General features: G+C 43.4%; 2 protein-coding genes across 2 annotated transcripts; one reads left to right on the plus strand and one right to left on the minus strand.

The window, feature by feature from the left end:
• The first annotated feature begins 203 nt into the window (after nucleotides 1-203).
• Nucleotides 204-14,585, plus strand: TBP (TATA-box binding protein). The gene is made up of 8 exons (XM_015414795.1): nucleotides 204-255; nucleotides 5,438-5,677; nucleotides 6,488-6,813; nucleotides 10,955-11,042; nucleotides 12,229-12,320; nucleotides 12,669-12,836; nucleotides 13,631-13,725; nucleotides 14,050-14,585. The coding sequence occupies exons 2-8, from the start codon at nucleotides 5,624-5,626 to the stop codon at nucleotides 14,127-14,129; spliced, it is 903 nt and encodes a 300-aa protein (XP_015270281.1). The 5' UTR covers nucleotides 204-255; nucleotides 5,438-5,623; the 3' UTR covers nucleotides 14,130-14,585.
• Nucleotides 14,586-17,195: 2,610 nt separating this feature from the next.
• Nucleotides 17,196-27,685, minus strand: PDCD2 (programmed cell death 2). Its single transcript, XM_015414794.1, has 6 exons — nucleotides 27,212-27,685; nucleotides 25,476-25,718; nucleotides 23,932-24,084; nucleotides 22,266-22,381; nucleotides 21,304-21,420; nucleotides 17,196-18,198 (listed from the first exon to the last, which is right to left on the minus strand). The coding sequence occupies exons 1-6, from the start codon at nucleotides 27,507-27,509 to the stop codon at nucleotides 18,040-18,042; spliced, it is 1,086 nt and encodes a 361-aa protein (XP_015270280.1). The 5' UTR covers nucleotides 27,510-27,685; the 3' UTR covers nucleotides 17,196-18,039.
• Between the last annotated feature and the right edge of the window lie 244 nt (nucleotides 27,686-27,929).

Genomic DNA, 27,929 nt, shown 5'->3' on the forward strand with positions numbered 1-27,929 from the left:
TACGACTCACCTCTTTGGTAGGGAACAAAGGGCCCTGGTTCCTTCAGTGCGCCTGCGCGCTTTTGAGCGGCCTTCCTATCTGCTTTTCTCTCACTTCCCGCCCTTGCCCTTAAGAAAGCTGGTGCCCGCGGTAACCAAAAAAGAGTGGTTGCGGCCAGCTCTGATGACGCATTAGGAGTGCGCCACCGCCACCGCCGTTGAAGGAGAGTCTGTGCGCGGGGTACTGCTTGTGTCGAGCGGAGAACTTCTAGAGCGGTAAGTCTGGGCCTGTCCCCGTCGCCTCTCGCTGCCTTCTCCGCCAGGCCTTTGAGCAGCAGGTCAGGGATGAGGAAGCAGCGAACGAAGGCATCCGAGGCCCCTCGTTGGAGAAGGCCGCTGTGGCGCTGGACGGCATTTTTGCCTGCTTCATACCCGCATCGTCAGGATGAGGATGGCTGCGCGCTTTGCCTGCTTGTTTGGGCCGCTCCCTTTGGTGGCTCTCACTCTCCGACTGCGTCTATGGAACAAGGGCCGGGTCAAGGGCCGGTGTGCTTTCAGGTGCTACTGACAACACCTCTGTTGGATGTTGAACATTGAAGCGCCCGCGGGGCGGGGGGGGGGGGGGGGGGGCTCACTGAGCCTCCTCACGGGGAAGTGTGCGCGCAAATGTTACTCTCTTGGGCGGGCAGGCAGTCCGGTGGCGCTCCTGTTAGCCCCGTTGGACACAGTGGGATTTATTTCCGGGTAGAGATGTGCATGAAACTAATATAAGAGTTTTGGTGCATCTGAAAGACTAACGAATATGTTGTGGCATGTCCTTTTGTGAGCCAGATCGCACTTTGTTAGGTTCTCCTGTGTAATTTTAAGATCCCCTAAAGTCCATTGGAGGGTGGAGGAGTTTGGACTGGGTCCTTATTCTGAATTTAGTGGGTCTAAATTGGATTATGTTCAAGTACTCAAGTGGTTTGCCCTTCTGTGGACCAGCGTGACCGCAAGGAGGCAGATATAGATCAGGAATCCCTGACCTTGGTTGAGCCAGTTTTGAAAAAGAGTAGTAGGTCCCATCATAAACTGGCGGGGCCAGTCATGACGTAGGTGCCATAGGAGGCTGTCCAACTATAAAATGGATACACGGGCAGTTCCGAGCCTAGCATCCTCTTACTACCTAAATGTTTCCTTCCAAATGACACTCTATGTGGATACAAAGGAAGCCTCCTGGGATCTTCTGAAGCACTACCTGTTCCAAAAAGTTGGCTCATTGTCTTGTTCTGGGAAAGTAATGCTGCTTGGTTTCAGTGACCAAATAAAGGGTGTTTTTATGCCTATTCAGCCACAGGGAGAGGTTACCAAGCCCAGAGACATAAGTAAGTCTGTTTCCATAAATAAAAACACATAACAAACAATACAAGAGGAGGGCCAATAACTGTTACTGGGCGGTATGCCAAACAAAACAAAGAAGTCTTCACCCACTGGGGGAAGACACCAGTAGACAGACAAATCTCCCTGGGGAGGGATTTTCAAAGTTTTGGTGCCATGACAGAGAAAGCCCTGTCTCAGATTGCTACCTATCTAGCCTCAGAAGGAACTGAACAGGGCCTCTGAAGATGACCGGAGTGAGTGGGTAGGTTCATATGGAGAAGGTGGCCCTTAAGATATGTTGTTTCCAGGCTGTACAGGGTTCTAAAGGTTAGTACCAGCACCTTGAATTGAGCCTGGAAGTAAATTGGAAGCTAGTGTAGATGGAACAAGACTGGAGTGATATGGTCCCTACGAACAACTCCAGTCAACATTTTGGTCACAGCAGTCTGCACCAACTGGAGCTTCCAGACAGTCGTCAAGGGCAGCCCCATGTAGATTGCATTGCAGCAATCTATTCTAGATGTTACGAGGACATGCATCACAGTGACAAGATCTTTTCTGCCTAGGAAGGGCCACAGCTGGCTCACCACCAGTGCCGCCTGTGTATCAAGCAGGAGGCCAGGATCTAGGAGTGCATAAAGCTGCAAATTGGCTCCTTTAGGGGAAGAATTATCTCATGCAGAACACAGGATAACCTTCCCCTTCAGACCTTCCCCACCACCACCAATAGCACCTCCATTTTGTCAGGATCAGCTTTTAGCTTATTAGCTCTCACCCATTCCAAAACTGCTTCTATACCTGTTCAGAGTTTTCACAGCCTCCTTGGGGTCTGCTGGTAGCATGAGATAGCATGGATGTTTTTATTCAGCATCTTGACTAATATCCGTTTAGTCTCTGTTTCATGAATTTGTCTGATCCCTTTTTAAAGCTAGTGGCCATCTCCATTGTCTTATGGCAGTAAATTTCATGAGTTACCTATAAATTTTACAAAGAAGCATCTGTACTAAATCTGTTGCCAGTCTGCTTCAATAGATGACCCTGAATTCTGTAGCTGCGGGAGAGGAGGAGAAATTCTGGGCTTTGATCCACTGGACTGTTTCCACAGACGGAAGGATTTCCACCCATTTAACATGCCCTTGCCTCCCAATGTAGTCTGCATGTGTTTTCAGATCATGAAAACTGTCTGTTCCTACTCTGTGTTCCCTGTTTATCCAGCTTCTAATCTACAAGAAGACCCATCTTATTATGCGGTGACTGCTAAATTTACTCAGGAGCTTTTGATGAGGAACTTTTGTCAAAAGCTGCTTGGGAGTTAAAGTATAACAACATCTGTTGGGACAGTGGTATCCACATACTTACTTGATGCTTTCAGAGAACTCCACAGGCTTGGTGAGGCAGAACTTCCATTTACAAAACAAAGTTTGAGTCCAGTTTAGGACCAATGAATATTAAATCTGGGTATTAGCTTTCATGTGCATGCACACTTCTTCAGATAAAGAAACCTTGTTAGTTCTCCCTGTGCAGTATTTGTTCTACTGTATTCTTAATGTATCGATGTTTAATAAAGCTTTTCACTAGTTTGTGTGGAGCAGAAACTAAGCTGTCTTGTAATTTCCTGGTTCTTGGTGAATTCCTTTTTTAAAATGGGTATTACGTTTCCCCCGTATGAATGCCAGCTTCAGTGAAATTGTGTATTTCTCTTAAGTGATCACACTTCATTTGTGGATCCTTTAGAAGTCTCTTGTGTATACCATCAGAACTTGGTAACTTGTTTTTATTTGCCAGTTAGCCCCAAATGTCATCTCTTGTTGTTTCTTTGACTGAGTTCTTCAGCTATGCCAGACCTACTATTTTTGGTGAAGCTGTTTGTCCATCATTCTCTACAATCTCCGTTACCTCCTGTAGCAATCCTTTTCAGGCCTTTATCATCTATGGTCCAGCTAGCTTGGTTTCCTGCACCTAAGCAGCAGTGTATTTTTAGGTTGAGTTTTTATTGTTGTTGCTAATAACATGCAGGCTGTTTGAAAAGATTTGGCTTTCTTTACTCTCTCCATCTCAACTTCTTTTTGACTAATCACTTTGTTTTGGATTTTGAGGGCACATTTCCCCCACTCAACACACATGCATTATAACTGTAACTCAAGCACCAGCACAATTGAAAGGGAGTTACGGTCCGGATCTAACACTGCAACTTGGAGCAATGTACTTGGTTCTCCAAGGATGTTGCTGTTTGAAGTATATCTCACTTGACCATCTGGCAGTTGTTTGGCATTGGTATGAAAGTGCTAGAATTAAAAAGCTGAAACTGAAGTATTTTAGTATTAACTAGCTTCATTAACGATAAGACCTTTACGCTGCGAGACTATATTGCAGCACAAGAAGTGGACCTGGCATGCATGACCGAGACCTGGACGAGAGATGGTGAAACTGTTGCCTTAAAAGAGCTCTCTCTTCCAGGTTTTTTGGTCCTCCATCAGTCTTGAACAGTGGGGTGGGGGGTGGTGAGAGTTTTTCCTTCAGGGCACTTCGTGAGAGTTTTTCCTTCAGGGCACTCCCTGTCCCAAAGATCACCAGCATTGACTGTGTAGGCCTCGCGTGGGACTCTGAAGTGAGTTTGGCTGTCTTTTCTGGTGTACCGTTCACCTAGCATACCAGTGGACAGCCTCCTGATCCTGCTTGAGGCGGTTACTGGCTGGGCATTGGAGTTCCTGAGGCTTATGCTACTCGGGGACTTCAATGTCCATGCTGATGTTGCCTCCTCGCAGCAGGCAGTGGACCTAGTGTCATCCATGGCAGCACTAGGGCTCACCCAGATTGTACCTGGCCCCCACCTGGTGGAACTCTCTGCCGGAAGACATCTGTGCCCTGCAGGAGTCATTACCTTTCCACAGGGCATGCAAGGCAGAGATGTTCTGCCAGGTGTTTGGTTGAGGACAGCAACGGGGATAGTATGACATCTGTCACTCTTCCCCATCCCTCGCAACCCCTCCCCCCAAGAAGGCCGGGGGAGCTAGTTTTTTCCACCATCTTGTATATGTATTTTGTCCCTATTTATTGATCTGTTTTTAGGTGGTTTTAATGTTGGATTTAAATTAAAGAATTTTGTACATTATTCTTTTGTAAGCCGCCCTGAGCCCTGCTTGAAGGGAAGGGAGGCCTAGCAAAAATTTAATAAATAAATAATAAAATTTGAGCTGTAGGAGGAAGAAAATTTCTTACAGTTAAATTAGTTACTTAATATTTGGCAACTCATAATTTTTGTTGTATGGATTTTCAGAAACAGATTTCTAGTGCGGTTAAGTTTGATACAAAAGTAAGCCTAACACATATTTCATTTTTTCGCCCAAAATTTCCCTTTACTGGAAAAAAAAATGGGGAAGGCATTTTATTCAGTGGCTTCAACCTACCCAGAAATATTATATTTCTAGTAATAACTAGAAAATATGGCTATTAAAATACTAAACCCTGGATGATGAAAAACAAGTCTGGCTCTTAAATATTTGGGTTAGCTGCTAGAGTCCAAGAAGATTTGTCAAGGCCTGCTGTATTACGTCATGAGCAGTGCTCCCTCTAAGCTGTGGAGTCTTGTAAGCAAAAATTCTACTTTGTGAGCTACTGGCATTAAAGTTGTGAGTGATTTGGCTAGTTTGGTGTAGTGGTTAGGACTCTGATCTTGGAGTACCAGGTTTGATTCCCCCCACCGTCACATGCAGCTGCTGGTGTGACCTTGGGTCAGTCATAAGTTCTTTCAGAGTTGTTCTCTCAAGGGCAGTTCTTGAGAGAGAGCTCTCAGCCCCACCTACCTCACAGGGTGTCTGTTGTAGGGAGGGGGAGGGAAAGGGATTGTAAGCCACTCTGAGACTGCTTCGGGTAGTGAAGGGCGGGGTATAAATTCAGTCTCTTCTTCTCTACTGCATAAATTAGTTTGCTCTGGAGCCATCCTTCCTAAACTAAGACACTGTGAGCCGGAGGCTAAAAAACTGAGCTAGCTCACACTAACTTGGCTTAAAGGGAACACTGATCATGAGTAACAGTATTGGCCATAAGTAGTTGTACTCCTGAATGTTGCGTGTATGTCATGACACTGTTTCTCTTTCAGATTTGGAATCCTTGATATAGACATCTAGGATCTGGTGCCTTTCCAAATATGTCAAAACTGACTGCATGGCTATTCATTGGGATACTTTAGGCAAAGATACTTCCTCAAGGCTGATGGTGTGAAATTGCCTTTTTGGACTGCATTTGTGGAAATACATATCACCTGACTGGATACGTGACTGCTGTCATGGATCAAAACAACAGCTTGCCACCCTATGCCCAGGGTTTAGCATCCCCTCAGGTAAAAATGTGGCAACTCATGAATTTTCTGGGGGGGGGGGGAATGGAGTGTTCAAAGCAGATTCTTTGCTCATACCTATTTCAAGGCTTCTGAAAGTCCATGGATTTGGGGGCTAGCCTTCCCTCCCATTTCTCACTGTTGTTGCTTCAGTATCCTTAACACTTCAGCTGCTGTGCTCACTCCACTTCTTATCTGGAGAGCAGGTAGCAGGTGATGTGAAAGACCTTGACCTGAGACTTTGGAGAGCTGCTGATGATCTGAGTAGACCATACTGACCTTGATGGACCAAGGGTCTGATTCAGTATGAGGCAGCTTCATGTGTGTTCAGACCGACAGCCCCCTGAGACAATATACAGTATTCATTTCAAAACAGAAGTCAAAGGCCTCTCAATCGGCAAATGGTTCTCATAAATGCTAATTGTGAAATGTGTTTCTGATTTTGGGGGGGGGGGCAATGTCCCTGTGCTATCAAAACTGTGAGAAACTCATAAAATAGTTCAAGTGCCAGTAAAAGTATATTTATGAGAGATCCCATATTCCTTTTGTTAATATATTAACAGCTTGATTCTTATCCGAAGGGATTTGAATTTCAGTTCCCCTGTTTGGATTAGAGTAAAATAATATGGCAATAAGGTGGCATACAGTAGGCCTAATTACTGAGATGTTCCCCTCCACACAGGGGGTGGGGTTGTCTTGCTACAGCTAGTATTATAAGTGAATAAGTCATTGTTCATCACGTGATTGAACAGATAGTTGATCCTGTTCATGATAGCCCAGATTTACAGCCTAATTTGCATTGTCTTCTTGCAGAGTGCAATGACTCCTGGCATCCCTATTTTCAGTCCCATGATGCCTTATGGCACAGGGCTCACCCCGCAGCCTGTTCAAAGCACCAATAGTTTATCTATACTGGAAGAGCAGCAAAGGCAGCAGCAGCAAGCAGCCGCACAGCAGTCTACGTCCCAGCCAACCCAGGGAGTATCTGGTCAGACGCCACAGCTCTTCCATTCTCAGACGCTTACTACTGCTCCCTTGCCAGGAACCACACCTCTCTACCCATCTCCAATGACTCCCATGACCCCAATAACTCCTGCAACGCCTGCTTCTGAAAGCTCGGGGATTGTACCACAGCTTCAGTAAGTGTGTGCTCTCCTCTTTTGTTTCCTGCCATCCTCCAGCAATGTTTTCAATTAGTGACTGTATGGTTAACGGCCTGTGAGAACTGTTGCCTTCCGGGAAGCATCTGGTCTGGAGGCTGTGGGGGAAATGGGATGCTGGACTAGGTGGACCCCTAGTGTTTTATCCGGTAGTTGGTATGAAAGCTTCCGGGTGATCTTGGCCCCCCAAAATATTTCTTGATTGGCATGGGTCAGTTCAAACACTGAAGTGAAGTACTCCATAAAAATACTTAGGTTTTTTTAATAGAAATTTTAGAAATTTTTCAGAAAAAAAGAATAAAAGATGAGAGTATTACAAATTATCCAAATATCAAATCATCATTCTCATTCATAACAACATTATTTAGTATTTTTATAATATTTTATCATACTTAAAGATATTATCATTGCAACTTTATATATTAAAAATACATTTTCTATGGTCTAACCTCTAAATAAGATATTATTTCTGATAAGAATATCTAGATAACATGTATAACTGCATTATGTCGTAACTTTACAGTTTTGACTTAAAACAATAAAAAATTTAAATTAAAAAAAAAGTATCTGAAAGCCAACCAATACGTTTCCTTCTAAATAATAATATATCTAGGTAATCTGCTAACATTTCTACAAAATAAGTACAAAATATAACGTACTTAACCAACTCTGAAATAACATTTTATATTTTATCTTCATATTAAATTCTTATACAAATTCCCAAATCATTTATAATTCTTTTGCATTAAAGTTAAATCAGCATTGCTTATATTACTCAGAGTGTTTCACTATTCAAAAGGAAAATAAAATAAAGAAAAAGATGTGATCATTTTCTATTATAACATCATATTAAAATTTCCACTAGAAGCCAGGTCATCAAATCCTTCTTAATTTATTTATGACTTGCAGCTATGATTTATATATAACATTGTTTCAATTATTATTATTTTATTTCAGTTTTTATTTTAAAATCAATTTATTATTTTATAATTTTATTAGCCTTCAAGATCTTATATTGTATTATTCAATCAATTTCAGTTGTAACTCATTTTAGTCATTTACACACAAATCAAGACTCTATATCACTCTATAGTATTTCATTCTTTTCTCCTTTTTCTGAGGTTTCCTTTTCATTAAAGTCATGATTCTGTGCCTTTCTTCTTTGTAAGTAAGCCAGTTTATCTTTGTTCTTTCCCATCTGTATTCAATTATTGGCATATTTGAAAAGTCCTGCTTTGTATATCTTCTTGTTTTCTCATTTAATGAAGTAATTATTCTGTAAATTAAATCCTTTTGAGCATTGTCTTTTATCATTTTAGAAGCTAAGTGAATTGTCCAATTTTCCATAGGCCTGTTAACTTGTTCAGTGTAGTTTCTTCTTATCTTCCCTTTAGTTGCAAAAGAAGTTCAATTTAGTGGCTCAGTTTGTTTAGGATCTTGCTCTTCAGCAGAAGTCTGTTGATTCTGTGGTTCCTCTCTCCTGTTTCCCATTTCTGGCTGGATTGTAAAATCTTCTGGCTTATTGTAAAGTCTGTCAAAGGCTTGTTTTATCACTTTTTGCATTGCGTCTTGGAGAATCTTCTGAAATTGTTTCCAGAAATCTTGCATACTGTCTGCAGTATCTGAGTTGTCTGCTTTGCACAAATTTTGCAAGGCCATTTCCACATTTCAACCAAATTTGAGTCTATTCAGCAAAGTTAGTCTCTATAGTTGTAGTTCCTGCAAGTCTCACAGAGGTGACTGCATTTTCAAAACAGTCCCGGTAGCCATATTTAAATCCAAGAATCTTCCAGCATAGCCCAAACAATGTGCAATCTCTTTATATGTTCAAGAAACAGTCAACCTGTTACAGTTTTTAAGTATAAAGCACAGTCTCAAAGATGAATATAACCCTGTTCCTAATGTTTATAATCCTTTTTTTTAAAGAAAATGGTCTCAATACTGTTCATCACAGTCCTTTTTAAATCCCATACCGTAGAAACAAAAGGAATTGATTCAGTAGTCACAAAGATATTTCTTCAGTAAAGATAAGATTAAAGTAAAATAATAAAGTAGTAAAGATATTCACCCAACCTTGGCTGAGTCTTTTTGCCCCTAGCACTGTTTTTGTAAGTTGTAATATCCCGGTCTCGTCACAGCCACTTCCCGAGGGGGAAAGCGGGGGGGGAGGGGATATCCTCTCCCCGCGTCCTTCACTTTTTGGGGAAATCAAAGGGGCTTATTCAAAACTAGGGTTGCTGACTTGATTGTTACACTTCCAAGTACTCATGGTATAAAGGTGGTCTTCATTGCTGTTATGATGAGGCTCATACTCTCTTGTGGGGGGGTGTTCAAAGCTTCGCAGTCATGGCTCCGTGACTGCTCCACTCCACACTCCGCTTCAGGACAATCCTGGGCTTCACCCACTTGCTGCCGCTCGCGGGGAGCCCAAGGCAAGTCCTCAGCAACCGGACCTCTCTACGGGAGGACCGGTGGGATTTTGGGCCCCCCACCCCCCGAAAATCCCCTAAGGAGCGTGGAGAGTCGGTGATTCTCAGGAGCTCCCCGAGTCTCAACCACTCCACTTTGCCGCAACCCCGGAAGTCCTCCATAAATATATTTGTGATCACAGACCAGCAGCACATTCCTCAGCCCTGCCTCTATAGAGACAGAGCAATAGAACCTATCTATAGAAATAGAACACAGAGAGATACCAACATAACTTGAAAACACACTGGCGTATCTGGAGAAGTGCTAGCATAGAACTGGTTGCTGTCAGGGTCATGTTAGGGAAGGAGTGCAGCTTAGCTGTACCTTAAGTCTTCCCAGCTCAGGTCCTGCCCTGGCATACTGCAAAAACCATGGCGAACCTGGAACAAGGAAGAGTGAAAAATACAACTGCTTTGCTCCTAGACTCCAGCTATGCCTCCAAGTCATAGTGTGGCTTAGGATATTGACTAAGCCTGAGGCTGATCATGGCTCTCCCAAATACAGTAGCTCATAGTCTGATGCTGTTCCATGAGTCTAAAAGCAGCTCCTCTGACAGAACAGTATGAGGGAAATTTTTGCCTGTTCCCTCCCTCCTGCTGCCAACTTCCGCTGTGCCCCTCATCCTGTTCCTGGTGGTCCAGCAACCTACAGAAGCACAATTTCAGAGGCCACAGCAGACGATTGCAGTAGGAAGAGGAGAGGCAAGGAAGTTTCCTTCTTTTAGCCTGACTCTGCTCACACTGCTTAGGATCCAAGCCTATATAAATCCTAACCAGGACATCTGTTTCCCAAATGATAGTGTGCAAAGCATGGAACTACATTTCTATAGCCTCATGTCAGACACACTATGCACATACATGGGGGATTTTTGTAATGACAACTCCGAGAAAGTGTAGTCTGCACAAAGGGGGTGTCAAAGGACCTTAAAGGCCAAGATCCCACTTAAGGGCGATGGATTGGGTAAGACAAAACCAAAACACTGAAGTGTGAGTCCACAAACCCCAGGGTAGAACTGCCACCAGCCCTGTTAACTACCCCAACAGCTAGAGACCAAGGGACCAAGCCTCCCAGGACTAAGATCAAGGAAGTCAACCCTGCAAGGTTGTACACTTACAAGGTGAGTTTCAAAACAAGTTGCTTCGGTGTCTGTAGCCATGTAGGCCAAAGTACTGGGTTCAGATTGAAGCCGTAGAGTTCAAGAACACCACAAAATAGAAAGTGATTTATTAATACACTGTGCAGGAATATACAATAAAAGATCAGTGAACAGTGAGGATAAAAATAATAAAGCTGAATAACTAACCTAAGTACTTTTACAAGTATTGGTTCCAATCTAGATGTTATCTTGACAAAGCTGTAATAAAAATGTCCTGGCTGCTTTCTGTGACCCTATTTTCCATTAATACTATTAATACTGTGATGACTGTCTTGTGGCAGATACATTTATGATCATCATAAAATCAAAATAAACAGGATGCATATTCCTGTTAGTGGACACTACTGAAATAGTGTCAGATGTAAAACTGGCATGCTTGAGTCCTTTTGTGTTGGCATTTGAGGTGACTCACCTCAAATGCAATCATAAAATGGGGGATAATTTCAAACATGGAGGAGTCCTACCTTGACTAACATGTTTCTAAATTGCCTTTAGGAATATTGTATCTACAGTAAATCTTGGCTGCAAACTGGACCTGAAAACGATTGCCCTTCGTGCTCGAAATGCTGAATACAACCCTAAGGTAAAGAATAGCGGACAACAGTTGAACATAGGTCTTGAGAGGCCTGCCTCTGACTCCGGCTCTTGTTATGTAGTACATCCCATGTGAAGAGTCCACAGACTTCATAGCAGCTCTTGATCAGAAGTCTTCCAAACTGTCCTTTAAGGCTGATACTGCAGTTGCATCCCCAGAGGGATCTCACCATTATTTAAACATTGCCAGATCATAGTAAGGAAGTATCTTAGGAGACTCGCTTTTATTGGATTCAGTTAGGTAGTAAACTGAGTAACAGTTCCAATCTCTTTTACAGATGAAATAAAGCGAATAAAAACTGAAAAATCCATTTAAAAGCCTTACAGCGGCTTGATTTAACATTTGCTGAGCACAAAAGTGTTTATTTTTGAAGGGAGTAGTGGTTCAAGTTCCTTGAAAATGCTTTCCTCTGTACAGTATGTTGAATATCGCCTTTAAACAAGTTTTCATTTAGTATATACTAGTAAAGGAAATTGGAGGTTGCTTTGCTGTTGGTGGGGAGAGGGATGATGATGGAGCTTTTTAAACTTCATATTAGGCTTTACAAAGTGGTGAGATGTTGTAGGGTGGTGGAATAGGAAGTAGTCTTGCTGGTGGTCACCACTGCATTTTAAAGAGTCTGTGATAAGCAGCTGAATGCTAGAGCTACACAGTTGTTTGCTGGACAAATGCCTTTCCTTAGCATGCTGTCTAATTGTGGGGTGAGGCTTTCAAAAAATAGGCCTGTTGCCCTTTTTAAGTATTCTGCTTGAATAGTGTTGTAATCTTCCCTCAGTAATTGCTGTTTGTAACTGATCTGTCCACAAGGAGGAATAATGTTTACACAAGTTTGAATGACTTCCTTTACCACCTGTGTAGTGCAGTGAAACAGATTGGGCTGCAAAATGGCTTTCTAAAATGGAAATGATGGCTGTGTAAGTTACCTGTGGACTATTAACATCTGGAAATTTGTTAAACTGAGTTTGAGGACTTTGATGGTGCCTGTTTCCCACAATGTATTATGGTAGAATTTTATTCTGAGTTTAAATGCTTTCAGAATTAAGGTAACTGAAGGACGAGAGGTGCATTTCTCAAAAATGGTTTGCTAAATGTCTTGCAGATTGCATGATGTTTTAGAAAAGGTATATTAGCAATTTGCTGTTCTTATAGTAATAACCTTCTATATGCATTTCAGCGTTTTGCTGCTGTGATTATGAGAATAAGAGAGCCACGTACCACTGCCCTTATATTCAGCTCTGGGAAAATGGTGTGTACAGGGGCTAAAAGGTATGCAAGGTGATTTAGTATCTCCGATTAATCTCACTGGTATTCAGAACTAGTTAAGAATAACCAGTTGTTTAGTACACTAAACACATGTGTATTATGCTGTATGTACTATTTTCTGCATTGTTTTAATATGTCATGTCTAATACCGGTAGTTGCATTGTTTCAGAGTTCTCTAGTCCTATTACATTGTTTATTAGATGTCTCATCCTATTGACTGTGTTGACGTACACTGTGTAATCTGCCTTGAGTCCCAGAGAGAAAGGCAGACTACAAATAATGTAAAATTTTAAATAATTAAATATTTTCCTTGGTAAAAATTACAGCGCTGCTTGCTTTTTTGTTTCCCAGTGAAGAGCAGTCAAGGTTGGCTGCCAGAAAGTATGCCAGAGTTGTGCAGAAGTTGGGCTTCCCAGCCAAATTCTTGGATTTTAAGATTCAGAATATGGTGGGCAGTTGTGATGTAAAATTCCCCATCAGGCTTGAGGGACTGGTACTCACACACCAACAATTTAGCAGGTAAATAGAGGATTACTGCTGTTTTTGATAAACACTACTTGGTGATACCCTCTGATCTGCTTACTGTTGTGTTGCCCATCTTATTCTTCCTTAGCATGCTGCAGTTGCTAGAATACCTTGCCAAGGTCAGACAGTATTTTGTGTTTACAATGTTCTCTAAGGAGGCTATACCACACCACAAACCTGCTCTAACACTCAAACAAGTAGGACTCTCTTTTTGATTGGCTTAGTTGGAAAATTTGTCACGCCTAAAATAAATGTAAGCAGTTTCAGTGAAGTAATAAGCACACAATCAAATGACTAGCAGAATAGCTGGAGAAATAGAATCAGTCACTTACACTACCCCAACATAGGCAAAGCTTCTTAAAAAGAAGATATTGGATTTATACCCCACCCTTCACTACCCAAAGAGCAGCTTACAATCTCCTTTCCCTTCCCCTCCCCACAACAGACACCCTGTGAGGTAGGTGGGGCTGAGACAGCGCTCTCAAATTGTTGTAGGGGTAGAAATAATTGGCTAGTGCTCAGAATGTGAAATAAGTATTTAGTTTGAACTCCGCTTAGTACTATTTACTCTTTGAGCTGAATACAAGAACATATTTTCATATGTCAAACCACAGGATCTTCCTACAACTGCCACTTTTAAACTAAATTTTCCCCCATTTTGAGACAAAGAAAAAAGGTGTATTTCTACTTTGAAACTCGCATCCTAAATACCTACAGCTTTAAATGTTTTATTTATTCAGTTTACTAAATAGTTTAATCATGAACGGTGTGTTTGTCTTTTCTTTCAGTTATGAGCCGGAGCTTTTCCCTGGTTTAATTTACAGAATGATCAAGCCAAGAATTGTCCTCCTTATATTTGTTTCTGGGAAAGTAGTTTTAACTGGTAAGCCTCATATTAAATCACTGCATTGAAAGTACATATGGAGCTAAACTGTAGTGCAAAGAATTCTTTAAATGTAACAGAACAAATCTCAATTTAGGTGTTGGCCTAGATATTTTGTTAAGTATTTGAGCCAGATTCTAGCCACTAACTTGTAATATAAATGTTAACTCTTCATGCATTTATTCAGTGTTAACGCTCTCCAATTATTATTTGCCATACTTGTAGGAAAATAACGAACTGTTGAATGTCAGTAACCTCGTAATCCTACAACATTTTGTGTATGTTGTTGAAACACAGTTTTATATCTAGCATGATTTCTTTCAGGTGCAAAAGTCAGAGCTGAAATTTATGAAGCATTTGAAAATATATATCCTATTTTAAAAGGATTCAGAAAGACCACGTAACAGTTCCCAGTGCTTACCGAAGAAGTTGGCACATTTTAAAAGGTATTGACTATGGCACAGCAGTAAAACGTGGAAGATTTACAGACTGCAACAGTCCAGACTTGGAGTATTTTTCCCAGTTAGTGCCTATTCCCTGATCTTTATGGGAAGGGGAGCTCTCTTTGCGTATTATGTCTGTACTGAATTTCTGTGAGTTGCTTTATTGGGGCTCTCTTTGGAGGAACCGTTGAGTTTTTATTTATATTTTAGTTTTTAAACCGTTTTAATGTCTAATCTTTTTATTTGGAAATCTCATGCTGGCAGGTTGATTCAAGAGAAAAATAACCATGTTATCCAATAATCAATACTTTGGTTACAGTATTAAGGTCTTTCAGCCATTGATTTTATGGTCAAATTTTAATTCAACATTTCTAGACCTACTTTGTGCCACAGACACACATTCCCTATTTCCAGTGTTCAGCAAAAAAAAAGCAGGGCAGAAAAAAACTTGATAATAAAAACAGATGACTGTATATATTCCTTTTAGGAAACCTTTTTGAGTTTTAAATGTATAGGAAATATTGTTTATAAACATGGGGATTTGATTGGCCTATGCTGCTGTTTAATGTACTAAATGCATGCTTGTAGAATGCTTAAATGTATTGCAATGTTTTTTATAAGATTTTTCTTAACGCAGTATTAAAACAATGTGTTTGCCATTTGTGGTTTTCTTAAAAGAAACCCCCTTTTTAGGTGCCTCTGATATACTGGTAGGTATTGGTCAGACCTGGTATTCAAATGTGGAGTGAACATTTTGCTTTTTTCCCTCCTGCCTCAATCCCTGGTGGTAGCCTTTGAAAGCTTCACAGTTCCATACAAATGATCACTTTCTGTCCTAGACAGGGGGAGGCGGGCTTGTTCCACTACCATGGAGATTGAGGCCATGATTCTTGAATAGGTTCCTAGTCTAGGGTGGAATGCTTGAATCTAATTAGCTATGGTATAGTTACTGCTGCTTCAGGGCCCTTGATACTCTTTCCCCCTACCCACCCTTCCCAGTTATTCTTCTGAATCAATTTGACTGGCCTTCATATTTCATCCTGGGTTTTATATCCCATCCTTGCCTCCCTGGACTAGAGACCTAAAGCAGGTAAACAGCTCACGTCTGTTGGGCTAGGATGTAATCTACAAAATATTTCTGAAGGATCAGCTACCATGATAATCACCTACACCGTGATGCTATAATAGAGCTTAAAAGGTAAAGGTAAAGGTTCCCTTGCTCGAAAGCCAGTCGAATCCGACTCTAGGGTTGCGGTGCTCATCTCCGTTTCAAAGCCGAAGAGCCAGCGCTGTCCGAAGACGTTTCCGTGGTCATGTGGCCGGCATGACTAAACACCAAGGTGCACGGAACGCTGTTACCTTCCCACCGAAGTGGTACCTATTTATCTACTTGCAATTTCTTGCTTTCGAACTGCTAGGTTGGCAGGAGCTGGAACTAGAGACAGGAGCTCACCCTATCTTGCAGCACCCGGGTCTTGAACCGCTGAACTACTGACCTTCCACAGCCTGCAGTTCAGCGTCTTAACCACTTGAGCCACCACCTGTTTTCAATAAGAGGGTGGGAAATGTGGAAGTGTATGCTGCAGTGCTCTAAGGTATGTTATACTACAGCCTGATGTATAGATAAATGTGTTGTGGCCTGCTAGCAGAAGGTGGAGTTATTTCTAAGGAAGAAAAATAGGCTGCTTGGACTGTACAAAGCAAATGGCTGTAGACTGCTCCATTAATCCTACCACCCTTCACTAATCCTGGCAAATATAAAATTATCTATACCACGTTGTGGGAGTGAAGACAATGAGCGCTAGGCTGGCTGTTTGGGCATGGGCCACTTGGCCTCCGCCCTCTCCACGCCAGTGCCACCGGACCGAGGCTCTACCGGGCCAAGGCACCTGGGCAAGTCCTGCCCCGTGGAATGGGTGCAAGTTTGGCTGCCTGGCTGCCGGCCCCCGTGTCCGTCCTCTCCCACCCTGGCTTGTCAAAGGCACCCAGCCTGGCCCCCCCACGTGGTCAAGGCCCCGGCAGACCAAGCCACCCAGCCTCGTCCACCCCCGCCCCAGTGGGCCAAGGCCCCATGACCCAGCCCCCCTGCTTACCAGAGGGCGGGAGATCAGGAGAACTCACCTCCTCTTCCTTCGAGACCGCCACAGACCCCGATGGCGCACCCTTCCTGGCTGGCTGGACCATGGTGGTGGCGCGAGGCCACTCTGATCGCCCTGGCCTGGCGCCCTCCCACTGCCTCTGAGGAAAAGGCACCCCGTCCCTCCTGCAAGGTCACTTCTCCGGACTGGAGCGCCCAAAGCATTTCCCAGCCCCTTCCTGGCTTGGCGGCCGGGCCAGGAGGGGGCCTCTGGGCAGCTTCTGGTTGTCCGCCTCAGCGGGAGGGCAGGAGAACCCAGGGGAAGGGCCTGAAAGGGCTCCCTGGGTCCCTCCTGGCTCGCTGGCCTCGCCAGCTGGGCCAGGATGGGGCCGGGGGGCCTTTGAGCGGCTTCTCCTGCTCTGCCGCCCTGGGGGGGGGGGTGGCAGGAGAACTAACGTGGAGGGCTGCAAAGGGCTCGCTGGCTTGCTTGCCTCGGAGGAGGTGGGGGGGGTCTCTCGGCAGCTGCTCCCGCTCAAACGCCTCGGAGGGCTTTCCCCGCACATCGGCCTCGGCGGCCAGGCAGGGAAAGGTGGTGCAGAGGCCTCCGGAGGTCGTCTGCAGCCGCCCGTTGCGCAGGGAGGGTGAGCAAGATGGCCCTGATGGAAGGGGAGGGCTTCTCAACCACCTCCCCTTCCAGTGGCCTGCTCGGGTTTCCTGCAGCCGCGGGGAGGGCGAGAGGCAGGTAGCTCCGAGTGGGAAGGGGAGGCGGCTCCAACTGCATTTCCCTCCACAGGCTTGCTCGGCTTCCCAGCTGCCGAAGCGCACACTGAGGGTGAGAGGCTGGGCTGCGGCTCTGTGGGCGGGACCGAGCCAACGCAGCAAGGGAAGCTAGCCAGTGGCCAGGGACCCACCTGTGAGTGACAGTAGAGGCGGCTGATTTTGGCGTGAATGGAATCTCGCCACCCCATAGGACAGAAGCCACCCCAAATCGGCTTTATAATATAAGGATAAGGTGGAAATTAAACCAGTGAAGTCTATTTTAATTGACATTGTGAGCATCTCCTGTCCCCTATTAGTAGTTAAGAACAGACACACTGCATTCACAGAAACATGAACCACTTTCTTGAATATGGGTATACATGTAGTATTTTGCTGATGTGGGACCATAGAAATCCTCCAGCTCTTAAGACAGTATATTCCTGTTACTTTAACTATTGGGTTTCTAGACAAAATACATTTGTGGCAAAGGTTTAGTGACTGGTGTTATAGCTGACATGCTATTCTGGCTGCAGTTTAGGACTACAGCTGACCAAGCAGAATAGCAAAGTTTTACTACTGTAGTAGTAACTGAAATCAAACAACTCGATTCTGCTACTGCATTCCTAAGCCACTTGAATTAAAGCATTTTTTAGTTCCCAGATCTGCACAAGGTACAAGCTAGGTAAAAGTTCACAGTTGTAAAACCTGAAATAATTTTTATGCTGTATCAGTTGTACGAAAAGCTAACTTCTAGCTATGCAGAAAACGGGTCAGGTACAATTTTTCCAAACCATGAATCTGCTGTAACTATGCTAATCTCACCTTGACAGTATTTTATTGAAGCATGAAGGTCTGCTTTTACAGCCATTGGGCAATCTGCTACCCACCCTACAGTGGAAATGTATGTTTATTCTGCCCATTACATTCCCATTATAATGCAAATGTTCAAGAATAATACAGTTGTAGGCTTCTTCTGATAAGAGTTTTAATGTACTTCTTTTAAAAGGATCCAGTGGAAATGGAGTTTTGAAGAAATTAAACAGAGCTTGATATGTCCTGTTTCCAAATGAACTCTTCTGTATACTGGTTGCCCAAATTACAGTTATCAGTGCATGTGTAGATAGCCAGAGTTCCCCAGTCAATGCTTTCTCCGAGGCTGTCAACTTTTAGATGGTTCAGCAGTTGTGGCATAACCTTAGGAACACAAGGCGTAGTGTTATCAAAATGAGTGAGGTATACAGAGCTGTCTACTGGATCAGTTTTAAACATTCACACACATTTCTTCTATGCACTCCAGAAAAATCTTTATTTCATGTTACATGTAGCTAATTCTGATCAGAAAGTTCAACAAGAAGTGCTCAAGTAAGATTTTATATATAATAAGTTAGTACAATTATAACAAAGTGCTTTGCTACAACTTCTTGTTAAACGTACAGCGTTTCGCATACTTCAGTGTTTTGAAAACAAGCAGTTTCCTGTGTTCTCATATTTTATGGAAACCTGATGGTCTACCAATATAGAACCGCCCATCTCTTCCCTCTCATTGAGAGATGAGGATGGTGCCTGTGAGAGGGCCAGAATTTTTAGTTGGAGCTTCACAGTTTTGGAATAAATTTAATAGCTTCAATTCCTCTTTGTTTTAGAAACTTGGAAGACTGGGCTTTTAATGATTCCGGGTAATTTTTGGACAATGGAATATTGTTGATCAGGGGTTAGGTTTGTGGCACTATTGTAGCAACCAGGGGTCCCCTCCAGAACCCAAGGCTGCTAAAACAAGGGACACAAAGCACAAAACTTAAACAAGAGGTATCTGCCACCAAGTCACTTTTTAGTTCCCAGTCCACCTGGAGTAAAGTAACTAGAAATCTCCAGGGTCCTCACAGGAACACAATTCCAAGAACCAAGCTTTGCAGCTTCCACTACAAGGCTTGACAAAGAAACACAATTGGTAGTAAGAGACCAAGTAGTCCAAGACACAGGATTAAGGCTTTGAAAACTCTTGAGGCTCAGTAACTCAGACAAGGTAAAAATATAATTTCTTTTATTTAAATAAAATTGTGCAAAGTTATAAAACACGAGACTTTAGGTAGTGAGGGAAACAAAACAAAATCTAAGCATATCCAGCATAGCTAATTACTTCCAAGCAGCAGGCAAAAGGTTTTGCTCATTTCAGAGTCCAAGGTGCAAAAACAAAGTCCAAGGCACAGAACAAAGTCCACACAGCATCTCCTCTTAGGATGGTAAAGTATTTCAAGGCATTATGGAGGGTTGCTTTGAGTATTGACCAGGCCTGGCCAAAATACCCAAAGAATCCACACTGGTTACCAAAGGCATAGGTTCTTATAGAAAAGGGGGGTCACGAGGGGCTCCGGCCAGGTAGCCACTCACAATCCCTTCAAAGTGATGTCACAAGTGCCAGTAACTAGGGTAACAAAGGATATCCCATAATACTTGTTGTTCAGTTCTGGGGAATCGAAAGTTATTTCTAGAAGATAACTCGACTCCCTCCTCCCATCACAGGTGCAAACAGTTAGGAATGTTACTAATGAATTAATGGCCGCCAAGGCCACACTGCTAAGGGTTTGCAGCTGGTACTGCCATGGGAGTGAAGGTCATAATTCTCCCGTTATCAGAGCCATGCAGGTCTTAAAGGGAACTAAGAGGCACCAAGAGACTTGCAGGCGCCTCTGGGACCCCAAGATTTACAGCAGCATAGTTAGATAGCACATTCCAGGCCTAACAAGAACCCAGAATCTTCTTTGCCTAAGAGTTTGGTCAAGCAAACTGCAAGCAGACAAAAATGGAGGCTATTTTGCATTACAACTATGTTTTGGCTCATGAAACTGCAGATACTGGTTTTGAGTTGTGAAAGGGTCTTACTTCATTGTAAGCCAATCTGAGCTCTAACAGAGCAGAATAAAAACATTTTAAAGTAATCCAGGGTGCTGCCTGCCATTCCCAAGTGTAACCCTATTTGACCCTTAGAAAAAATGTTACCGGCTTTTATCCTCTGAGGCAGGAAGAGTTGCATCCTTCCTCCTCTCTCTTGGATTAGTCAAGTCCCTACTGCCTCCTACTGACTGAGCCACTCTACCAATGTGTTTTCTTCTTTGCTGAGGAACTCTGGCTGTCCCACCCTTGTCACATTGTAATATTTTGACTGTCTGCTCAGACCAGGAACCTGAGGAAAGGATTGGGAGCCCTCTTTGACTTAAACAACTTAAATGGCACTTGAGGACTTTTGAAATTCAAAAATAACAACATTTTTGATTTAACATAGAGGGGAAAAGTCAGGTGAAATCAGGGGTTGAAATTTCTGAGGTATATCCAGTACATGCACAGACTTTAGTTCTTATATTTCAGACTAATGAGAGTTTCTTAAGCTTTTCGCAGTGACTTAAATCTTTATGTTGAGAGGCTTTTGTTCCAGTGTTTCCCCAAACACTATGGTAAACTTTCTTTGAGTATCCTCTGACTCTTTTGGTTTCCAGGAGGCTGGTACACTCTTTACAGTACCCAGCCCCTTCTCTTGAAACAGCAGTACTGGTCTTGAGTTTTTAAGTGACTCTTAAGGTCTCTAAAGGCAGTTTCTAACCACGCCAGATCAGTGATCTCTGCACTCTTCAGAGCTATCATCCTGTTTAGACTGGGTAGGGAAATTCCTTCTCACTCCAGAAGATCTATCCCCTTTCATTGGCCCGAATGGGAGTCTCTGCCTAACTACCCACTGGTCCTTCCCAACTTTCCGAAGTTCTCCTGTCTGTGTTAAACTGCTCTCAGTCAGGGCTGAAATCAAACTGTTAGTACTCAACTCAGTCAAGGCAGAAATCTGACTGACTCTCCTCAGCATGCAGCTCTCAAGTCTCTGCTCAGCTGATGCTAACCAGATTGCTTGGAGCAGCCTGTCATTCAAGGTTCTCTGTTTCTGTGAAGAATTAATCCTTCACAGTTGTTTACTCTGTTTGTACAGCACTTCTAAGCTTTTAAAAAGTGCAGTCTGTCAAACCTCCCTTCTGAGACCCCTTAAAAATGACATGAGAAGAAGAGAAATTTGTCAGCTGTATGAAACAGGTCACCACAGGCAAAGAACAGAATGTTTATTTAAGAACACTGATTAGCTAGAAACTATTTTCTTCTTCCTCTGTGCTTTTTAAAAAAACAAACCTGGACTGAGCACCTTGAACCCCATGAACTCACAGAGCAGGTCTCACAGTACTGGACTATCAAGTGGTAAGAGGTGGTAAATAGTTTGTCTTGCCATGACAAGAGGGCATGTGCACACAAGCCAAATGTACATACCTGGAATTCAAATACTCTTTTAGCGCCACACACACAATTTGGGATGTTGGTCTCAAGAGGAATATTTTCCCCTGAAATCCAGATGGGACCTTCTCTATCTCTGCAATATCTGATAATCTGAAATCCAAGAGAAATCAGAAGTTGCCAATTATATTATACAGAAAGGACCTAAACAAAAGAAAGCAAGTTTCATTTTAGTGCCACTGAAATCAACGGTTTGTGTTATTTATAACTGCCATACGCAGACTGGGTAGTATGGAATATAAATAGTTTAAGTAAACACAATTTTCTCTGGGGCTGAGACATTTACTAGTGAAGATGCAGTACAGAGAGCATTTTATGACTGGGTAAAACTCAAATACTGAGAGAATATATTTAAGTGAAGAATAATAAGAATGATTGATGAAATAGTTGTGAAATTCTAATGAGAAGACTTGCATGCAGAATGCTAAATTGGATTTTTATATATTTCCGTCCATTTTCTTTCCTCCCCTCTCTTCCCCTTCCCCCTTTCTTTGTATAAACTAATAAAATTCTTTTTAAAAAATGCAGTACAGGTCAGCAGCTGGAACTGTGCTGTGTGTCCCCAGCATCAACCCCCACAAAAATCCTTGAGCCTTCTCCACAGCGATCGCATAGCTGCTTGTTTTGTCACCTGCAGAATAATCTCATCTAGATATATCAAGAACTCAAATTCTTCTACTCTGGCATGTTTTTTGTAGAAGGAAACAGTAATGTTGCAGACTTCAGTTATCCTTAGTTAATCTAACCTTCAATCCGTCATTAATCTTCACTATCAAGATATCATTTGGACTAAATTTCTGATCCCAGGTTCAATTCTAAATACTTTAGTGTCATGAAGGCACCAGCAATATCAAAAACAAGGTTTATACTACCAAGACATTAAACTTGGCCGAAACACTTCAACAACAGCAACAAAAAATTTAATGCAGTTTTAAAACCTGTTCTGGTTCCAAAGATGTTCTTTCTTTAAACTTTTGAAAAATCTTGTCTTCTTCAGTTTCATGCTTTGCCATTGCCTCTAACACGTTTTCGTCTAGGAATTCAACTGCTTCCTCTAAAAATGCACAAAAAAAAAGATATACAGCAGTTAACAACCAGTAATAACATTCTAGATCCAGCATTTTAGTGGATGGACTTGTCCTATCTTCCCCTGCCCTCTTTCATCAATCCCCTGCAAGCATGCTTTCTGCTCCAAGCTCTCCTCCCACAGCCACCCAATAGAGGTCTTTGTTGAAGCAGAAAGCATACTTGGCAGGCTCTTGCTCTAACCTCCTCCCCAAACACCCCTTTCTACTGCAATTCACTGCTTATCTCAGCAAAAAGCCGAGGAAAACGAGCATCCTGCTGACCACAGGAACCATTGAGTATTTCCGCACTGCCAAGGGGAGCTCAAGCTTTGGCAGTGCTGCTGGCCCCAGTGAGGGGGGTTCTGAGGGGAAAGGCAGGGTGGGAAGCAGAATTTCCTGTCCCACAAAAGTCCTCATGGGTCCCCCTTCTGTCCCATTGTTGGGGTGGAGAGCATTCCGGCTGAGTTAATCCGCAGGTGTACTCTCACAAGCCCAAAGAACGGTTGCCAAAGTGTAGAGCAGTCTTCCCTTTGCAAGCATCCTCAGGGCAGTGAGTGTGTGCCTGTTTGGCCTGTCAAACAGGTGCACTGTCAGAGCCACAGAATGCCTGGAAACGGGTTGTTTTGGGCTTGCCCAAGAATAGCTGGGGCCTGTTCTCACCTTTCCAGCCAACTGTGGAACATTTTTGCAGGCTCCCACTTGTTTGTTATAATCCAATGCTGATACACATTTTCTTCACAATTATCCCCGTGCAACTATCATTTTTACAGTGGGTGGGGCCACAAACTTGGATACACGCAACATGACGGGATCCTGCTCAGCAGCTATGCAAATACACAAGCAAACTGGCAGCTCTTTGTTGGCCTGGGCTCTAAAAGGCTTGCACAGTAAATGACGACAAGAGAGAACAAATTATCATTAGGACTAACTAGATATAAATAGCATACTAACTTTAGTACTCTTTGCACACAAGACCGTTAGCAGCATGTTATGTGTGTGTATCAGGTGCCATCAAGTCACGGCTCACGTATGGCGACCCCAGCAAGAGGCTTACATGGCAACTGAGAGACAGAGGTGGTTTGCCACTACCTTCCCCTGCAAAGTCTTCCTTGGTGGGCTCCTCCCTTCCAGGTACCAACCAGTGTTCCCTCTAAGTTGAGTTAGAGTGAGCTAGCTCACAGTTTTTTAGCCTCCGGCTCACACATTTTTGTCTCAGCTCAAGAAGGATGGCTCCAGAGCAAACTAATTAATGCAGGCACCAAATGGCTTGCTCCCAACTTTAATGCCAGTAGCTCACCAATTTTTGCTCATGAGACTCCACAGCTTAGAGGGAACATTGGTACCAACACTACTTCGCTTCCAAGATCGTACTGTCTTCCTTCCCCATTAGTAGCCTAGTTATATATTGATACTGATATATTGTTCGGAAAACAAGTGTATTAGGATTCCTGTTTTAATTTCAATAAATTAAAGAATGATGAACTCATATTTTAATTTGAGAACCAAAGGAGGCTTATGGAAACTTATTTCTACTTACGTGTACTATCTGCACATGTCGGATCTTTATTTTTGTCTAGATCTTTCTGTTCTGTTTCACCAACGCTGGAGGGTTCCATTTCCTCAGGCTCTATTACAATTTCATACTCAGGGAAAAGAAATTTATGATCTGGTATAGCAATATCCACCTGATCTATAAAACAGAAACAAAAATGGACAGGTTGTGGACAGTTTTACATCGGGACCACACATCGTAGCATCCAGACAAGAATAAAAGAACATGAAAGACACTGCCGACTTGGCCAACCTGAAAAATCAGCAGTGGCTGAACATAGCCTAACTCAAACAGGACACAGTATCTTATTCCAAGACACTGAAATGCTGGACAACACATTCAATTACCATGTCATATTACACAGGGAAGCCATTGAAATCCATAAACGTAAACACAATTTCAACAGGAAAGAAGAGAGTTTAAAAATAAATAGGGCATGGTTTCCTGTCCTGAAAAACACAAAATGCTCTACATCTTACAACAGCACTACAGATAAGATTAGAATTTCAACAGCCCATCCATATGCAAAAGAACCTCCTCAGGAAAGCTCCTCTATTAGCATGTCTCAGCCCTACCCCACCTTCCTGAGTAGATATAAATTACCTGCCTACCGTTTTTCTTCTCACATTGACACAGAGAGTACTCCCTGTGTTATACTTCTGAGGATGACAGTCACAGCTGGTGGCAAAATGTCAAGTACTACAATGCCAAGACCATGGCCATACAGCCCAGAAAATCTACAACTAATGAACTCCGGCTTTGAAAGCCTTTGACAACAAAAATGCTTCCAGTTATTCTTCCATATTCACATTTTGGGTTATATTTATTATTTTAACTTGTTTTCTTGAGGCTGGTTTGTAAACAGCTTCAATATAATCAGTAGACAGCTAATATACATATAACATGGAATAGTGAAGAAAATAAAGACAAGCTTCAGAATAAATACTGAACGTTGTTTGGCTTTTATAACCAGCTATTAATTCCAAGTCAACCAATATTCTTCTATTTGCACTCACTGAAAACAACTACTATGCTTGCATCAGTTCTGTACATTAGAAATTTTTTAAAAATTCCAGTTGCTAATATGGAGATTTTATGTGATACTTACAGCTTCATGTTAGCCCAAAATCACTTGGCCCTTCACATCCTTCAAAATAGGGTGCTGGAAAAACTAGTTTTCAACCAGAAATATTACCATACAATTACAGCAGACTCTACTTTTTAACAGGAGAGTCACATATCAGTTAATTTCTTCAAACTATGCTAGTCTTTTAGGATATGAGTGATATTAGAACTCTGCAGTGACACTATTCCTTTCCCTGTCTGGACAGCAGGGGTCAGATACATGGCTTCTGAAAAAAACACCCATCCAGGACTCACCCTGATATCTGACTTTGGATCTGATTAGAGTGCAAACAATATAAATCCAAGTGGTATGCACTGACTGACCTAAGTACTCCTTTAAGCATCATTCTGGAAGCATTACTTTTCTAAATTTGTATGGATTTCTGATGTTTCAGATCACTCACCTGCCTTTGCACAAGACAGTTTGTGTCCTGCTTTCCAATCCCTAACCTGGTGGTCTTTGCTACAGTAATAAGCTTTGTGACATTTAGAGCACACTTTGGGACCCAAACAACCACAGACTTTGCACAGTTTTGCCCCACATTTCAGTTGCAGAATTGCACCCGGCACCTCCTCCAGGGTTGGCTCTTCAGGAGGAGGCTCAAAAGAATAAATGTCATTCTTCCTTGGTAACTGATTCCTGAAAACTTAGAAGAGAAAAAAAAAAATCAAAGTGAATAACCTGAAAGAGTATAACGATTTTCCATTTATATTTACATCTTTCTGTCCTTGGTATGACATACTACAACCACACGCCTTAATCTTTTCTTGAAGGAAGATCCCCTAATCCCAAAGTTTCCCAGCTCCCTAGGGAGGCAGGGGCAGAATATCAGATACTTCTGTAACATTCATCAATGTAACAAAAGTCTTTGTAAGAAAGTGTGCTTTCCAATATTCACTGCTTATATTTACAACTGACCTATCAAGCTAAATTGCTATATGATCCTGATGTTTCCGTTTGCAACATCATTTGTTTCGGTATATACATAAACTGGGGGGGGGGGACCAATGCCACTAAGATGGACAGATAATATTAACCCTAATGCATTTCTGATTTTTAAATCTTAGATCCCTGTCACTGGGTTGCCAAAAATGTCAGCAGTCGAGGATTTCCAAAGGTTGCTATGCAACTCGCAGTTCATATTTGTAAGATTTAGAACTGCACAAGACATATTCCCATTTTGCTAGAACAGTCTTCGAGATTTCAATTATGACAATAACTTTATGGAGCTGTCAACTAAATGTTGCTGGTGAGGAGAACTCACTTCCTCAGCATTTGAGATTCTATGCACTACTAAGAAGATACAGATGACCAGCCCAAAGCAGCTCTGATGGTGGATTCTGTGGAGAGGACTTTACAGTACCTTAACACACTAATGTAAACAGGCATACACAACAAAGATGCTTGTGGCTCCTTAGAAACAAACAGATACTACATTTGGTTTTGAGAGGCAATGTGGTACAGTGGTTAGACTGTGAGATTAGGAACGAGAAGGGCCCGGTTAGTTTGTGTGCATGTTTTAAAGTCACCAGTCAGTCATGAAGCTCTGTGGGTGACCCTGGGCCAGTCATTCAGCCTAAGCTACAGTAGAGGGGGGGAATGTAACAAATGGACTGGGCCTGCACATTAAAGGTAAAGGTTCCCTTGCTCGAAAGCCAGTCGAGTCCGACTCTAGGGTTGCGGTGCTCATCTCCGTTTCAAAGCCGAAGAGCCAGCGCTGTCCGAAGACGTTTCCGTGGTCATGTGGCCGGCATGACTAAACACCTAGGCGCACGGAACGCTGTTACCTTCCCACCGAAGTGGTACCTATTTATCTACTTGCAATTTCTTGCTTTCGAACTGCTAGGTTGGCAGGAGCTGGAACTAGAGATGGGAGCTCACTCCGTCTTGCGGCACCCGGGTCTCGAACTGCTGAACTACTGACCTTCCACAGCCTGCAGTCCAGCGTCTTAACCACTTGAGCCACCGCAGCTCCTGCCCGCACATTAGGACACCCTGAATCTGCTTGCTTCTAAAGGTCCTCTCCTTTCAGCCCCCAGCCACGTGGCTCCACAACCAGAGCCCGTAGCAGGGCCTCTCCCTTTCCCCTTTGCAGGAAGCGAGCCGAAGGGCTGCCTGGCTTGCGAGCTCCCTCCTTACCTCTCAGACTGCCCGGGGCGGGGCCGGCGGGGCGGTAGCAGGCGGGCTGGCGGCAGGCGAAGAGGAAGAGGCCTCTGTGAAAGGCGTCCGGTCGGTCGGGCAAAGGGGCGTAGAGCTGCAGGAGGAAGGCGCAAGACTGTCCGCAAACGCCGCACCGCAGCTCGGATGGGCCGGGCAGGCCGCTTTCGCCCAGCCAAGCCGGCCTCCCGCCGACCTTGGAGGGGAACTGCTCCCGACGCAGCCGCCAAGCATCCACCGCCTCTTCCGCGAAACCCAGCTCGACCGCCGGCGAACCCATGGCCCGTCCAGTCGGCTTCGTCGGGAAAGCGGCGGCCCCCCGACCCCGGCCGGCTTCTATGTGACGCCCTTGCTGCGAGGCTCTGGGGAAGAGCAGCGCCTCTGGTGGCTCGCCAGTGTATGGCCTTTCCGCGTAGAGGAGAGTAGCGCTCCCCTCGGTAGCTGCTCGGACTGCTTGAACAAACCCCGAAGCGGTTCTGTGTAGCAGGAACTAAAATAACGCCGGCAAAGTCCTCGCACAGCCGGATAAAATTTCGGCCTCCCAAGATTTCAGGCGGGTGTGCAGAGACAGAGAAGAATGAGGAAGAAGCAATTTTGCCAAATCTCACTTGTCTTGCAGGGATCGGAGAGAGGAAAAGCTGTGCTTGATTTTAAACAGATCCAGTTGGTCAGATGTTTGGTCCGAAGCAGAGCAGTACAA

Source organism: Gekko japonicus, unplaced genomic scaffold (genome assembly GCF_001447785.1).
Source record: "Gekko japonicus isolate JY-2015 unplaced genomic scaffold, Gekko_japonicus_V1.1 scaffold1808, whole genome shotgun sequence".
Lineage (NCBI taxonomy): Eukaryota > Metazoa > Chordata > Lepidosauria > Squamata > Gekkonidae > Gekko > Gekko japonicus.

What these genes read in the sequence shown, in the direction of transcription:
- TBP (XM_015414795.1), top strand. Translation starts at nt 5,624, where the DNA reads ATGGATCAAAACAACAGCTTGCCACCCTATGCCCAGGGTTTAGCATCC. An exon ending in ATGCTGAATACAACCCTAAG is followed by an intron (nt 11,043 to 12,228) that starts GTAAAGAATAGC and finishes TATGCATTTCAG; the next exon opens with CGTTTTGCTGCTGTGATTAT. An exon ending in ACACACCAACAATTTAGCAG is followed by an intron (nt 12,837 to 13,630) that starts GTAAATAGAGGA and finishes CTTTTCTTTCAG; the next exon opens with TTATGAGCCGGAGCTTTTCC.
- PDCD2 (XM_015414794.1), bottom strand. Translation starts at nt 27,509, where the DNA reads ATGGGTTCGCCGGCGGTCGAGCTGGGTTTCGCGGAAGAGGCGGTGGAT. An exon ending in ACTGTCTTGTGCAAAGGCAG is followed by an intron (nt 24,085 to 25,475) that starts GTGAGTGATCTG and finishes TCTGTTTTATAG; the next exon opens with ATCAGGTGGATATTGCTATA. An exon ending in AAAGAGTATTTGAATTCCAG is followed by an intron (nt 18,199 to 21,303) that starts GTATGTACATTT and finishes TGTGTTCCTAAG; the next exon opens with GTTATGCCACAACTGCTGAA.